We start from the raw sequence: 16,780 nt of genomic DNA, 5'->3' as shown, positions 1-16,780 counted from the left end.
TGATGGTTTTTCAAGAGGGCTCGAGGTCAGAGGGTTTAATCAACAGAGGAACACACCATCTGTTATCTATTCCACACACATGATTCACTGATATAAGTAGTTCCTCTTCAATCTGCATCAACTTAGACATGTTATGACAAAAAAGGGTCACATATACGATGTTTGAATGAGGCTTCCTCGCAGTGCCGGTAAACCTCAAGATGTCAGTTTCACAGGGTGTGTTCCCCCAGACCGTAGATAGCGAGTGCTGCCGGTGCACAAATGCAGCTGTGAACTTCGGCACACCTACACATCTTCAGTCACGTCTGTGTTTGCTGGGTGTGAAATAAACCAAAGGGATCGACACCCGTTGCTTTTATTTTGGTGAAAGCGCTCCTCAATTCAAGGCTATGTTGAAACGTCTTTATTTAATGTCATTGCAAATAACAGACTTCGTAAATGGCTTTCAATTCTGCAATCTAAGAAGAAGAAAAAAAGCTTAGCACCAACATGTTTGGTGATGTTGATATATTTTAAAGAGATCTAGTCTTGGTAAGGAACGCCTCTGAGTAAAACCTGACACACAGAAGTGTCAACACACTCAGCAATGTTTCCTGTGTATAGAATTTATGTTTCTTATTTTAATTGTATGTTTTGAAATGCAGTTGAAATTGCAGGTTGGTTGAAAAGTGCAGAGGAACTGTGAATGAGTTTGTGACAGACAGATCTAAGTCGGTTAGGTGGCGCTAATAGAAATGAAATAAGTGCCTATTGGTTTACGAGAGTGCTCACCAGGGGCGTAGGAGCCGCTCCAGCCCTGGGACAGGCCCAGCGAGTTGCCGCCCCAGGTGGAGGAGGGTTTGTTGTGGGCGAGGCCCGGTGGGGGCCGAGAAGGGGCTGCGTTGCTGCGCGGCCCCTGAGGGACTTTCCACAGCTCATGGGACAAAGAGGCCTGGCCCTGGGAGATGGGCCCTGGGGACCAGGTGGACTTCATGTCAGACAGCTTGCCTGGGAGGGGACATCGAAGACAGAACATCAGTAACAGATGACGATGTGACGCTACAACAAAGTTGGCTAAAAGGCTTCCAACAAGGCACATACGTTCCTTGTTCACTTACTGGTTAGGCTAATGCTAACGGTAGCTTCAGTGGGTTTTAATGTTTCCTAATGTAATTAAATTCAACAAATATTTTTGACACCAAAACATGCCAAAAAAAGTTAGATACTTGTGCACGAACAATGTGCACAAGTATGTAACTTTCTGCTGTGAAAGTGTAACCAGGTAGACACAAATACCCGCTGAAGTGAAAGTAGACACTATGTCCAACCTGTATATATATTTGAGTGTATTTTTCAGTTTCAGGTACCGCTTTTCTGACTTCCTTCTAAATTAGGGTAAATGCAAAAAACAAGAAGAATAGTGTCTTAACAGTCATTTTAAGAGACCATCTCAAATGAAATATCCATTATGCAGAGACCTGAAAATCAAAGCACAAAAACACCCACACAAACACAAACACCACAGGGTGTGTACAAATGTCATGACCGATTGGGTGAGGCTTGTTTTTTTTTTTGCGGGTTGAGTCAAAGAGGCACAGATGGTTGAAGGTCACGTGTAGGTGAGGTACTGAGGGTACAAGTTTAGGTTTGACTTGGAGTAAAAGAAGGGTCATAAACACGGGTCAGGGGTTGGGTAAGTAGGGAGCCTAAGACAGTGTGGTATCAGGGCTCCAGTTTGGATGGGAAGAGGTTTGGCAGGTCCACACATTGATGGGAAGATACTCTTGGACGTGTACCTGAGCTGTCTCCATCAGAGGACGAAAGAGACTGAAAAGAGCTAGAGTAGCCACTGACTGGCCAGTCGTTGCTGCTTGGAGGCAGAGAGTCATTCTGAAGTGGCAGAGCTGGAGAAGTGGCTATGTTGTCATATAGGTAACAGGGTTGTGACCAGAGACGGTGAGAAAAGAAAAAAAAAGAAGTAACTTCACGTATGCATCCGTACAAAGCACATGATACTGGGGCACGAGGTGGAGATAGTAACATGGGACAGCACGTCTAAAGTGAAGTAACTTAACATCCGATTCGACTCCTGGTTTGTCTTAAATGAATATTTGTGTCCTTCATACCTCCATTCCTGTCCCGCAGCAGGTATCGGTTGACGTCGTGGATGTTGGTGTTGATGGTGGGACCGCTGGGGACGCTACCAGGGGTCATGTTGGGATCATTCTCGGGGTCGATGTTCTGGAGGCCCTTCCACGGCACACCAGGGCAGAACTCTACCGGAGCAAAATGAGGTGCTCGATTAAGGGTTATGAACGCAAGAAGATCAGATCTTGAGGAACGTTTTCGCCATCTCATGACTTCCCCACAGTTTGAGCAATATACACAGAACTCTGAGCCACTGCTTTCTTCATACTTATTCTGATGCAAGTGCTGTAGATGTAAATTCATTTGTCAGTTCCTTTTTTCCCCCCATTGTTGTGGCAGCTTTAGCATCGTCTTTTGAACTTGTGCAGATTTTCAGGCTGTATGTAAAATCTGTGTGTGTGGCGTATAAAACTAAAATATTAACCTTTTTGTGCATTCATGTCTTCCTCTTTTTATTATTTGGATCCCCATTAGCTGATACGGTATTACAGTCGCTGCAGTTCTTGCTGAGGACCATGAACTAGAAGTTCAAATGTCCCAGTGGAATTGCAGTTGACCCACAGGCTGTTTTCACGTCACCGTAGGAAAAGTCTAAATATTCAAATTAATAATGTCTGAATTCCATTTTAGCTGCTTCATTCTCAGGGCCCAGGTATTGTGCATGCTGGCTCACAGTCACACTTGACTTACTTTTGTTTTCAGTATCACTACTGAAAATGTAAAGCATCAAAAGGCCCTGTACAACTACAGAGGCGTTTTCAATTACTCAAGCCCATTCAACCTCTAGCTGGGTGAAGGTTTTGTGGGAATTATATGATGTCACAAAACTATATATATATATATATATATATATCTATCAATAAGAATGATAACACGGTATGGTGTTCCGCCCTAATGGGTGCGACTAAACTAACAGCGTGAGCGTTAAGAAGAGATCTAATTAGGAAACGTAGGTGAAAACACCTGTGTGGGTGGATGTGTAGCAGCTTGAGTAGCAATCTATTTGGATCGTGTCCTCACCTGGGGGCCAGTTAATGTTGGTGCCATTGGAGATCTTTTCATTGGGGCTCTTGCCCTGGCCCCAGCTGTCTTGGGGCACCATGGGGCTGGTGGGGGACTCGGAGCTGGACATTAGATTGTAAGGGCTGTATGAGTCCTCCAGATGGGGGGGCTTCCCGGGGGGGCCCAGGGTAGAGGCAGCAGATATGGCACCTAGGATATGCAAAGACAAAAAATACATGAAATTGCACTTAGTTTTACTTCATAAAAGAGGACAAAATATATGAAAATACTCTTTTAAACTCATTCTTGCTCATCCTATAATCAGCTTCAACATCAATGTTACACATTTGCATTGAAGGTCTTTTCATAATAACATTCCATTGGTTGTGATGTCTACTGTAAGAGTATCTGCGTGTGTAGTGATGCTCTGGATGTCTTTTTAAGAACGTCAATACATTATACATGGAAGGCACAAATGGATGTCACTTTAAGATGAGTCTTATCGCAGCATAGGTTTGAAGACAGAACGTGTGGAAAGAAATGGCTGATGATATCTCAAAGTGTGGGGGTCAACAAGTTGGGGTCAGTTAGTGTTAGCTAGTTTCTCTACTCGGAACAACATACAAGCCAAATGTGGTTTGGCGGATGCTTAACACCGTGCCTGTGTGCTCTATGTATGAATGTACTTTGGTACCACACTGCCCCAAATGTAAGAATTATTTATATTATATTATATTCAAGGACTTAACATTTCCCTGTTCCCAGCTTAGACAATTTGTGGTGTCAGGGCTCCCATTCAGGGGAGGAGGGCTTTAGCAGGTCACGCACCTCAGTTATTATTGAGCAAAAGAACTGAAAGAGCTTGAGCAGCTTTTGTCTTAGCGAGAATGAGCTTTCAGTCAGAATGTGTGAAAACAACAACTGCACAGAGAAAAGGCTGATGTGAAATGAGAGTGCAAACGAGCTAGTGTCAGCTGCTGAGTTCCTCGTCTGCACACCAGTCTGAGAAGCTCACATGTGCGAGGGCGGGAGGCTGACCGATTACGATTGGCAAGGTCTACGGTACTTTCAAATTACTGTCATTATCGAGTTACCCAAACTTTTCCATAAAAGCCTCATTCAAAATAAGTCTCGAATAAGCTATGAACCACGAACACTTTTTCAAAGTCCATCCATCTCTCCTGTACAGAAAAGAACTATTGAATCTACTGAAATAAATTAAATTTTTCTTGAAATTCAAATCAATGCTGAAGGATAGCTGCCATTGTACAACATTGGCTGCCTAGTGGTAGTTTACAATAGAACATATGTGCTAGTGGGGGTCGTCCAGAATAACGTGTTTTTCTTCGACATACCGTGCTTATTGAGGTTGTTCTCCATGTTTGAGGAGTTGCAAGAGAGGCCGTCCATGGAGTTAGAGTGTGTCCACTGGGACAGGCGGGATTGGGGCTGGGGAGGCTCCTTCAGGGACATACCCCCAACCTCCATGCAGTTTACATTCATGTTTGGATTTAGTCCAGCTGCACACACAGAAAAGGAATCTTTTAACCAAATATATAAGTCAGTGGTAGAAGATTTCTGTTTAAAACTCCAGTAGCTCCAAACTAAATGGGAAAATACACAATAATGTGTTGTCAGATGTCCAGATTGAGTACCCTAAATGTGAATTTGCATGTATTTCTTAAAGAATGGCTCTGGACTGTTTCTAGTTGGACGCACTCACTGAATGAATTGTGGGTATGAGTACAAATGTATGCATGACAAGGTTACCACCTCAAGGGCTGCAGAGGAAAATGACTATTCTCAACAAGCCAGCTACTATTAGTACGTTTCAAATTGTTTGAACAAAACTGACAAAGTGCCAAAATCTCCTTTTCACTTGTCCCCATCGCAGACTCACAGAGAGGGTAGGTGCTGTAGGCGTTGGGCGAAGACGGCGGCTCTTTGGTGTGCAGTGTGTCGGCTAGGCCCGGAGCCTGGTGTGGGCCTGCGTAGTGGTCGTGGGTTGATTTGCCGGAACCATGGCCTCCGGAGGGGCCACCGGGGTGATGCAGACCAGCGGAGGAGGAGGAGGAGGAGGAGGAGTGAGAGGGAAGTTGCTGCTGCTTCATCAGCAGCGCTTGGTACAGCTGACGCTGGTGCTGCTGGATCTGCTGCTGCATGTTGGTGATTGTACGTGCAACCTGGCAGAGAGGAGAGGCGGTGTCACAACAATGTGTCATAAAAGAAGCTTTGAGCAGTGAGGGGCAGGAAAACAAGACGATTAAAAAAAATAAGGAAAAGATCAGAATGATGATCTGAGGGTATTGAGCAATGCGCTATGGAAAGTGGAGGAACCGGTGAGAAGGAAGCACAAAAGCACCGCCTCTTTCAACAGGCTGTTTTCTTGCAGCATGCTGCTGATATCTGTCGAACAAAAGCAACTAGCATTTTTTTAAAAAGGAGAACAAAAAGAGAAAGACTTGCCGGCTCATGTTAAACGAGAAGTAACCTCTTCTTATGCCGTTCTCTTAAGATTTGCGTAACTCGCATGACGTTTTTCCTCTTTTGCCATAATGGCATCATGTGAGAATCATAATATTTGTGTAGTGATGCATTTGTGGACTCACTTGCTGTTCTTGTTGTCTGATGGGGCCGGAAACATTGCGTTGCGCCTGCATCATCTGCTGCTGGATTTGTAAACGCTGGTACGCCTAGATGAAGGGAACCAAAAGTACAACACAATGATTAAAAAAAATACAGTGAGAACAATAAATTAAAAATAACATAGTAGGAGGGAGGGGGTCAGCTGTTTAAATCTGATAAATCGTTTGTTATTCTAACCCACTTTAGCTTTACTTTCTCATGTTTACTTTACTTTACTTTCTCATGTGTCAAATAGACACATTCTTAATTCTTCATAGGATGTTAGTTAGTCAATATAGTCAAAATGAATCATAATTTAAAATCGTTTGCCTGGTTTCATCTCCTTTAAATTTAGATTTAGGTCCCTAACACACGTTCTCTGCCCCAGACCTAAATACATTTGCTAATACAGACGGAAAGAGGGACTCTGACTCACCATTTGCAGTTGCTGAAGTTGGTACAAGAGGGTCATTTGTTGAGGGTTTATTGGTGAGGTTAAAAGTGCAGGGTTCAGACCAATGTTTTTTGCTGCAAACTGCAAGAGCTGTGCTTGGACCTGGGGGGGGAGGAGAGACCGGGGACACAGAAAGTTGAGATGACAAGTTAGTCATTGCAAGTCATACAAATCATAACCACTGTACAAAAGCAGCTTCTGACAAGGTAAAACGAGTCACTGCACTACATGCACGCAGGGAGGAAAAGAGAGGAGGAAGGGTCTGCCAGAGGAGTCGTGTAAAGCAAAGAGCTTTTGACAGGCATGGTATGTGGTTCCCATTTATTTTGGTGGTGGTGTTGATGTGTGTCAGACAAAATATATTTTTTCTGAAAATTAAAAATTGTCAACGACTATGATGTAGGGATGTCACAATATACAAATTATCTATAGAACGTCTTTGATGATTATTAATCAGAATATATTTTAATATAGAGACAGACAGAACAACAGCCCCACCTACAGTCCTCCTCAGTTGGTATTATAATATCACAGCAAGATTTCGAAAGTACCAGGCAAGTCCTTAAGAACACATTGTTATTAACAATAAGCCATCTTTTATTTGGTCTTGTGTTACGAACCACAATGTAACTCATTAAATACAAACACGGTTAAGTGTGTGTATCTACCTGAGGGGAGAGAAACTGAGGCACTTGAGCACGTAGACTAGGCTGGGAGGAGCTGGGAGGTGGCACTGGTGGCTGAGGAGGCTGCTGCTGCTGCTGCTGCTGCTGCTGCAGCATCGCCCGGGTTTGTGCTGCTCCACTAATGCCAAACATTCCACTGGGTATCTATAAGCAGGAGTCATAAAGGTACAGTGAAACGTCTTCAAAACCTTCCCGTTTATTCAAACCACTGTGGCCAGTTCTGAACTGAAGAGCTGATCTACTGAGTTGGGAAGAAATGTGTGCATCCTTGGCCACTCCGGCAAACGGAATACCTCAAGAGGAAGGATAAGAGTTGACCATCCAACTGTCAAGCCGTTGCGAATTTAATTCAATACATGAATGAGTGCACTTAAATTGGATGGAAAAAAACGTTTGGGACTCAAAGCCCTAAAGCATGAGTCTATGATATATCCCCAACATAGCACATAGCAATGCTTAAAAACACATTTTAAAGCATTTTCCTTCAAGGTCCAACTTCACACTACTACTTGTTCACCACAGCATACCGAAAAGTGACAGAGCAGCTAGTCGTAGACCATGACATTGTTACTATTTGATCTATTTTACCATTTATCAAATGGCCTCATCCACATTTCGGATTCCATGTTGTTAAAAAGGTCTTTCTATTCAGTGCAAAAAAAGGCCCTCTTATAGTGCCTTTGTTTGGGCTTCAAGGACATACTGTAGTTTTTCTGGGTCATGACTGCCTCTGGGGGTGAAAAAAACGATCTGATTTCAAAAGGCACTTCAGGCAAGGTCACAGACAAATAAGTGAGCAATAGAAAAGTGGAGATTTGGGAGTGCATGTGGGTAGAGAGGTGTGTGCAAAACTACTTAAATTCATCACAGTTGTTACTATCCCTGCATCATATCCAGTGAAATCCTGCTGAATTTCAAAATAATGGTTATGTATTTGCAGTGTGATAAACAGACTGTTGATCAGAAATGTTTTGCACTGCATATGTTATGGTAGCACAATCTGTCAGCATGTTCCCTTGTTAATAAAATAGCTGTTCAAATGTACTGAAATGCTTTGTTATTTGTCTTAAATTGCGGACCACAAATGCTGTGTATGAATGTTGCTGGCGCAAATTTGCTATCCATTTTGGAACTATAAACTCTGATTTATACTATACATTAAAAGAGAGGGAAAATGACCATTTCACAAAATATATATATACTGTTCTATATATTATCATAAAATTCCCACAATCTCAACTTTGTTATATGCACATGCAGTTCACAGTTTTTACTGCAGGTATATTTTTTGGATTGTGTAAGTTTTGCGTTTAAAGATTGTGTTTCTGTTATTTGTTACCTGTCTGTTGTTCAAGTTTTGCATGGCCAGCCCCGGGTTGCCCTGTCCCAGACCCTGCCCAGGAAGGCTACTGTTGGCCAGGGGGAGCTTCAGGCTGGGGGAAGGCAGAAACGGTGATGGGGAGGCATCATCTGACAGAACACCATCCTGGACCAGAGCAAAAGAAATGGTTAATGGGGACAATAAACAGATGAGGGGAAAAAAGCATTCATCATTACACATGACAAACATGAATGATCAACGGATGCAAGATTATATAAAAGTTGGTACTGACAACTGAAAATGCCCAGATAAAGAAAGTCAAAACCTAGAGCCTGTCTTTGAAGCACCTCAGAATAGTTACAATGTAAAAGGTAAAAAAGGTAGATACCCCTAAATATTAAATGTAAAACCACTTTTTTTTCCTACTACACTCATCCTTTCCAACAGATTTTTGGAAAGGGCCTGATTGCTGGTCAGTTGCTTAATGTCTGACCTTGTCAAGAAAGGAATTGCGGTCGGAGGGGTCTTTGGAGAGAGCAGAGGGCCGACACATCATGGGTTTGTTCATGCCGTTGCTGTAATCAGACATGCCCATGCCCCGCTTGTCCAGGTCCGTCTTCTTCTCCAACAGGGCGCCTGGGAGCAGAAAAGAGTAGAGCGGACTTCAGTATAGTCAAGCAAATATACAGTGTCACAAAATACAATGATATTTTTTTATGCATTTGAAAGTGACGTCATTTAAATGCCACATATCAAAGAAAAGTGTGGCTCTGTATTATTCACGGTTGAATTGAAGTGGAAATATGGCAAAATAATTGAATTCTGATTTTAATTCCACGAAACATTGAGTTAAAAGCGTCTCATGTTAGTATTTTGCAATACACACACAAGGACACAAATATGTTGTGAACTTACTCATGGCCTGGTCAAGGTTCATGTTGTTGCTCTTCAAAGCCTCCTCAGCAGGGTCTCTCTGTAACACAAGGATAACGTGAGCCTGTCACTGACCATGGTTGAACAGTTTTCATGAGTTTATATGGCTGTATTTATTATTATTATTATAATAATAATAATCATTATTATGGTATAATCCCCTCCTTAATTGATCATGTATGTTCTCAGGTGTTTCTGCACTGTTAATTAGAGGATACTGTATCTAATCAAAATTTTTGAACTTTAAAAAGGTGGTATATTTTTGGCTTGGTTGGGGGGGAAAAAACTCGAACTTACCGGAAAGCCCATGTCAGTGAGCTGTTTGATGAGACGGTTCATGATCCAAGCTTCATCTGGCTTGCCCATCTTACCCTGACAGCACACAAGCAAAGCATAACAAATATTAAATTATCATTTAAATGACATTAAATCCTACCATTAACATCTGCTCGTGTATTTATGACAAGAGAGAAGTGTGTTCTCTGACCTTGCTCGGGCCCTTCTTGGGTCCGTTGCCCCAGGAGTTGCAAGAAGAGCTGCTCTCCTGGGAGGTGGGGCTGTTCCACATGTCCCCATCCTCAGCATCCCATTGGCCGGTAGACATGCCCATCTCCTCTCCTCCATTTCCCCAGCCATCTTGCATAGGTTTGGGACCTGTGAAAGAGATGAAATAACATATTAATAACAGCAATAAGCATTTAGTTGGTTATCTGTCAGGGTGTTTTAGTATCTGTGACGTATCCTACATGCACGTTGAGAATAGATTCTGCTATTTCTGCGGGTGAGAAAAGGGTCATTTTCAACCTGACCACTTGGTGCCAGTGTTGCCATTTGACATGCTGCATTTCCCCCCCCCCCCCACTTCTCCCTCTACCATTTCCAACATTGCAAACCAACTGCACAAATAACCAAGACCTACAGAGGTGTGGAATTGCTTTAGTCCCAGCAACACTACAGTAGCACTGACAAAAACCTTAATTGGCACAAATGATACAGGTCTGAAGACACCTCCTGCTTTTGTTCCCTTAACTGGAGTGAGGTAGTGCACACATACTGGGAGTAACCGTCAATCAGCTTTTTGGAGGGTGTGGCGCCACTGGACACAACCCAAATCTCAAATGCCATAATTGTCAAGGAATCAATGTGTGGTATTGTCTAGATAGACTTGTCTTGTACACCAGCACATCTAAAACTATATCATATATATATATACACAGGACTGTCTCAGAAAATTAGAATATTGTGATAAAGTTCTTTATTTTGTGTAATGCAATTAAAAAAACAAAAATGTCATGCATTCTGGATTCATTACAAATCAACTGAAATATTGCAAGCCTTTTATTCTTTTAATATTGCTGATTATGGCTTACAGCTTAAGAAAACTCAAATATCCTATCTCTAAATATTAGAATATCATGAAAAAGTATACTAGTAGGGTATTCAACTAATCACTTGAATCGTCTAATTAACTCGAAACACCTGCAAGGGTTTCCTGAGCCTTGAAAAACACTCAGCTTGGTTCAGTAAACTAAATCACACGTATGGGGATTATCACAATATTCTAATTTTCGGAGACAGTCCTGTATAATATGTTCCGTGTAACAGTGTGCTATTGTAATATAGCAGCCAGAAAGGGTGTGCGAGTATAATCAGTAACAGGTGGTACCGTAGTCCTGCATCTCGGTATATGTTTACTTCCCATGTTTGACATAATACACCACTGTCCATGTAAATCGTGTGTGGGTGTTACCTGGCTTGCAGGCTGAAGAACCTGTGGGTCCGTTGGCCCTGCCATAGGGTCCAGAGGACTCGTGGCCACCGTCTCCCCATCCTGCTGAGGGCTTGCCCCAGGCAGAGGTGCCGTTGTCCACAGATGATGCCGGAGCGGCTGGCTCTCCCCAAGCAGGCTCCGACTTGGGTTGAACACTGGGAAGTTCTCCCCAACCTGGGAAAAAAAAAAGAAGAGGTGGATTAGAAAATAGCAATTTTTACTTTTAACTTGCAATTATACGTCATTTCTCCAAAGTCCTTCCTTGAGTATTTAACAATGGAAGGAAGATCCCAAGTAGTAAGAGTTTGAATTGAAGACCTTGAAATCTATATTATATTATATTATATTGACACACTTTGTGTGTCAATATAAAATCAGATCGCTTTTACCAAAAACTATATTATGATAATCTAAGCAACTGAAAACCACAGCACTGTAGTGGCACGCTAATAAGAGACCAGCAGTAAGCTTTCCAGTTGAGATAGTGCCGTTCTCTCTCCTCCTGACCACAGCAAGCCCTTGACAAGCTCAGTCTGATTAGGTGATTAGGTAAAACTGATCAGCACAAATGTGTCTTAAGGTGGCCATGATGCCTTTTGGTAGCTGCACTGCAATTCGTAAACAGCAGGGGGCAATGGTTTCATTCGCAATCAAAAGGAGAGGAGAATGTTGGGTGTTGGAGCTGTGCCATCTCTATATGCATGGCCTTTGTCTTCAAACAGACCTATTTGAACTGGCTGCAGAGAGTCTTAATTATGTATGCATGACCATTATGAAGCCTTAAATACCTCCAACAGTATCTGCTTAGTAATCATTGAGAGAATTATTTTAAGGAATAATCTTTGAATGGAATAATCATTGATGCTTTTAATTAGTAATTGTATCACTTTGTGTGTCAATGAGTGAAAACAACTCTGTTTAAGCAATCGTCTCTCCCCATATTTCATTTCGACTCCTGATCAAGACAGACTGAGGCTTAATACGATTAAGTAAAACATACGTATGCGGTCATATAAACACTTTGGATCCCTAAAGCGTGAGGTTTTTAGGTTGTTTTTTTTTTTTAGGACAATCTTCTTGATACATACATACTGCATTTTTAAACATTCCTGTGTCTTTGGCTTTTCTTCTAAACATAAACATTGGTTGTAACATTTTCTGAATATCAATCATTACTTTAATTTAGGTTTTTAACACAACAGCACTGTCATCCTGTGTTACCTGGGTTGGCGAGGGGGGGTCTACCCTGGGGGCCTGCACCTGGATGTGGGGGGCCATTGTTGGATGACCCATTGTTGTTTCCATGGTGTTGCAGGTGAGCTGGGGGCTGGCCATGATGGGGATGGTGGTGCATGTGGTGAGTGTGATGGTGATTGTTGTTGCCAGGGCCGACAGAGTGATTGTTGTTATTGTTGGGGATAATCACTCCACCACTCTTACTGGGTGGTGGGCCGCTGTTGCCTGGGTTGTTATTGGGACTGGTGCGATCCCACTGGTTGGCAGTCTTGGAGTTTGTGCCAGGATTGCCCCAGGTGGACGTTCCATCGTCAATCTCCATCTTCCTGCGGATAGAGGGAGGGGAGGGCTCTTCCCAACCAGTGGGATCCATGCCTTGGTCCGGTTTGCTGCCATTTCCCCAGCTCGATGAGTTCTGCTTCACAGTACCAGGACCACCCCATGAACCCATGCTGCCACCTCCTCCGCTGCCAGTGCTGCTGCTGCTGCTGCTTTCCTGGGGCTTGGAAGAGCCCCAGCTCCCCTGCACTGGGCCGTTTGCACGAGGGATCTCCCCCCAGCTGCTATTACTCACAGCAGGAGCAGGCTTATTCCAGCCTCCTCTATTTCCTCCCCTGGGGCTCTCCTTCCATCCACCACTTCCTCCATTACCTCCTTCTCCTTCCCACATGCTGCTGGATGATCCATTCTTCTTGACCTCCGCCTCTCCCCACTCTCCTGTGCTCGGGCCGTTGGAGCCGTTGGGGCCGTTGGGGCCGTTGGGGCCGTTGGAGCCGTTGGGGCCGTTGGAGCCGTTGGGGCCGTTGGGGCCGTTGGGGCCGTTGGGGCCGTTGGGGCCATTGGAACCGTTGGGGCCATTGGAACCGTTGGAACCATTGGAACCGTTGGGGCCGTTGGGGCCGTTGGGGCCGCCGTTACTGTTGCCCCATCCATGGGAGCTTTTGGGGCCCTCTCCCCAGTTAGTCGGCTGACTTTTCGTCGGGCCATCGTTCCAACTGGATGACTTTTCCTCAGAACCCCAGGATGGTGTGCCTCCATTTCTGGGACCATTTTGAGGCAAAGGGTCACCCCAGCCACTGGTAGTGCCATTCAGCGCTTTGCTGTGTGACTGTGGGGGGTCCCCCCACCCTGATCCAGTTTGGATAGGCTGAGGCGGAGGGGCTCTCCAGCCAGAGGATGATGATCTTTCACTGTCACTTTTTTCTCCAGACCCAGGCCTCTGACTGGGGCTAATTTTCGGGTTTATGGTACCTCCATTGATGGATGAGGGTCCAACATGAGAGCTAGGGCCTCCTGTGGAGGCTGAGCTGCTTTTGCTCTTCCCTTGATCCGAGTTGGCTTCTTCCATCTCCCATACAGTGTGCTGTCGGATCGGGGTCTGTCCCCAACCCGTGTTACTAAGCACCCTAGGGTCCAGGTCCTGCCGGGGTAGCAGAGGGGCACAATCCGTGCTGGAGGTCCTGTCTCTGCAGCCAGTTTGACTTTCGGTGCTGTCCCCACTACCGTCACTCGCTGGGGCTGTTCTGGCCTGCTGGCCCCATGAGCTAGGTTGTTGCTCTTGGCCTGAACCAGAGCTACCAGCATCTACTGAGTCCCAGCCTTTAGATGCATCTCCGCCGCCAGAGGATTTCCCCCAGTCGTGCCAGCCACCACTTCCACTACTCCCACCGCCACTGCCTTGCCGGCCCCAAGCAGAACGGCCTCCAGAGGGAGTTGAGTCCCAGCCTGAGTCCTTGGGAGAGTCAGCTGCCTTGCTTTCTCCACTACCCCATACAGAGCTGCCTGTTGTGTCCCCATTGAGCTGGGATGATTCAGTGGGTGACTGGCCTCCCCAGCCAGTTATCCCATGGATAGGGCTCATAGGCTCCTGAGCTTGCTGCTGCTGCTGCTGCTTAGTGTGGTTTGGTCCATCAGTGTTAAGGTTAGACGGTTCCATTTTGAAGGACATGCTTGTGTTAGTTGAAGGGTGCTGTTGATCATTTTCATTAGCACTTATCATGCCACCCCAACCTCCCCCGCCATTATCGGCACCTCCCAAGCTCCCATTTGCCATGTTTCCATTGCCATTAATACCTGGTGGGAGGGATGGGGAGTTTGACACCGCATTGGGGCCAATACCACAACCTCCAACACCCTCCTGGCCCAGAACAGGCCAAGCTGATGGGTTGGCATTGGGATTGAGGTTCAAGTTAAAATTGGTAGAGCCCCAGTTATTGGGAGCCCCTACTCGACCACCATTCATACCATCTTGTTTTCCATCTGAGCCCCAGCCTCTACTACCGCATGTGTTGGCTGACCCAGGTCCTGTCATCATGTTATTGTTAGCTTTAAGAGAGGAGTAGTGGGCCTGCTGGCCTGCGGCACCAGTGGCCATTCTCAGAAAACTATTACTACTGGTGGTAGTGACAGCACTTGTGTCTGTGTTAGAGCTCGCTGAGCCCAAGGAGCATTCTGGTGCTGCTAGGTGGCCGGGGTCACTACTGCGGCTGATGGAGGGCCAAGCTTCTGTGTCACTTCGTGTGTCAGTAATCACTTTGTCCCAGCTGTTGGCACTGGAGGAGCTGTCAACTTGCAAAGAGTCTCCCCAATGAGAGGTCTCATACTGGGCAACAGAGCCACTCTGGAGGGATATGTCTAAAGAGAGAAGGGAGACAAAAAAACAATGGTTGAGTGAAACAAAGAAATACAACACAGAAAGTAGGTGTAGATGATGAGTCAGTCAGAGAGAATTCAAGATGAAGATGAGATTGACAAACAGCAGTAGAGACAAAGGGTAGAGAAAATAAAAAGGGATTAAAAAAGGGGATGGGGAAAGAAAAAATACATTAAGTTAGACTAAAGAACATCATGTAATACTAGCGCCGTAAGTCCCCTGGAACAATTTTATCTTCTTGGTTGGTTAATGCTAGCAATCAGACTCCTTGGCAGGAAATGGTCACACTTGCACGTTCCACAATCCAACACATAATCAAAATGCACAGCCAAGCGTGCCACATGTCATATTAGCTCTGGCATATATGACATATATATATCCTTGCCCTGGTCGGCCAAACAGAAACGGGGAGATGGAGCCCTCTCTCTCTCTCTCTCTCTCTCTCTCTCTCTTTCCTTTATCCATCTTTCTTCCTTCTCAACTTTTCCCCTAACTTCTTTCTCCAACTCCTTTCCTCTTCCCTAGCTGTCTTGTCAATGCCCCTTACATCCCTCTCACTAACAAGCTGCCCTTATTCCTTCTCTTCCCCCTTTTCTCTCTCTGTCCATGTCTCCCCTCTCTTACCTCACCCTTTAATTCCTCCCTATCTCCCCTCTGCTCTCTAACACCCAGCAGAGAGCGGCCCATCCGTCTCCATCGTGGCTTCACTGGCTAGGGATGTGAAGGGAAGCCCAAGTGGAACGCCGCTCATTTATTGGAATGAAACCAGGACTGCTTCTCATCCATCACTCCCTACGCCCCGCTGGGCCTACTCCTCCTCCAGCCGCACCGCACTAAGACACCACAAAACACTTCCTCCAAGCCTGTGTGGATACTGTATTTGTGTGCTCGTCTGCCAGCTTCTCACTACCTGCAAATACATAATAATGCATATGCGTGTGGATAAATATTTGATCACAATCAGGGAAGTAAAGACTGCATCTAAATCTTGGTCCTACTACTTAAAGGCATTAAGCACGATTAACAAATTCAATACCACACTGCCAAAAAACAGAGCATTTCCAACAGTTCTCTTATCAACATGGTATCGCACACAAGCACTTTCATTAGCCACAAAAGCATCTCATTAGAGGGGGGAGTAATAATAGACTGATTCAATGCTGTAAAGGGGTAATCAATCAGTGGGAGGCAGATAATCAATGATCTTATTAATGCTAGTGGGTGAGAGCAGGGAGGGTATCGATCCTGCATGCAAACATCCTAACCACTAGGCCTCAACTGCTAGAAATCTGAAGAAGTGCACATGCCAAGGCAAGGGTATGAAGGGAGAAATTCATCCACGCAATGAACAAAGCGTGATGCCAAACCATATCCAACAAAAGCAGTCGTTTTTAATAAGCATTAGAAGCCTACTAGACAATAATACATCTCCGGCTACCCTCCTGAGCAGCTGCAGTAAGCGTGGCTCACTAACCTTTAATTAGAAGACCCAGGCTGGGTTCGTAAAATATTTGCCCTGTTTGGTAATTAAAGCTGTTTTACCTTCCATTACTCTGCTATTAGTTTCCATCAGATTGTTGCAGTGATTTCCATAATAGCTATACGTTATCCATCATGAGATAAAGACCCAGTGGTCAAAACAATCCAGTCAGATGAGGGAAGAGTCGGTTTTAAAAAACGCTGGCAGATATGTGGCTTTAAGATACTGCGCAACATGCCACAGAGTGCCTGCGAATGCAATTTTCGCCTGAACACACTTATCTCCACTCCCCAGGCAGCTTTATCGCTCAGGGTCGTCAGACTGATGGCACACACACACACGCGCACACACACACACACACACACACACAAACACTAGTCTGCACTCCGTTAACAATCAGTTAAGCACAGAAAAAACAACAACAACTGAAACACCACCATAAAGTGATCCCTCACAACTGCTGTGACCGTGACAATTGGTTTGGAGGAAATG

General features: G+C 44.8%; 1 protein-coding gene across 2 annotated transcripts in view; it reads right to left on the bottom strand.

Moving 5' to 3' along the window:
* The window catches only part of tnrc6c2 (trinucleotide repeat containing adaptor 6C2), a 47,407-nt gene that overhangs the window by 3,660 nt on the left and 26,967 nt on the right, over positions 1-16,780 (bottom strand). For both annotated transcript variants that reach the window (XM_079159102.1, XM_079159103.1), the window contains 15 exons: positions 12,141-14,789; positions 10,899-11,093; positions 9,636-9,802; positions 9,446-9,520; positions 9,131-9,188; positions 8,709-8,851; positions 8,234-8,380; positions 6,877-7,038; positions 6,191-6,310; positions 5,739-5,822; positions 5,030-5,312; positions 4,485-4,649; positions 3,148-3,339; positions 2,106-2,255; positions 772-987 (listed from right to left, as the gene is read on the bottom strand). In XM_079159102.1, the coding sequence (XP_079015228.1) occupies positions 772-987; positions 2,106-2,255; positions 3,148-3,339; positions 4,485-4,649; positions 5,030-5,312; positions 5,739-5,822; positions 6,191-6,310; positions 6,877-7,038; positions 8,234-8,380; positions 8,709-8,851; positions 9,131-9,188; positions 9,446-9,520; positions 9,636-9,802; positions 10,899-11,093; positions 12,141-14,789 (4,806 nt within the window). The remainder of the gene's footprint in view (positions 1-771; positions 988-2,105; positions 2,256-3,147; positions 3,340-4,484; positions 4,650-5,029; positions 5,313-5,738; positions 5,823-6,190; positions 6,311-6,876; positions 7,039-8,233; positions 8,381-8,708; positions 8,852-9,130; positions 9,189-9,445; positions 9,521-9,635; positions 9,803-10,898; positions 11,094-12,140; positions 14,790-16,780) is intronic.

This window comes from Pholis gunnellus (assembly GCF_910591455.1).
Source record: "Pholis gunnellus genome assembly, chromosome: 5".
NCBI classification, from domain to species: Eukaryota; Metazoa; Chordata; class Actinopteri; order Perciformes; family Pholidae; genus Pholis; species Pholis gunnellus.
The sequence above is the reverse complement of the archived record's forward strand: the minus strand, read 5'-3'. Positions and strand labels throughout refer to the sequence as shown.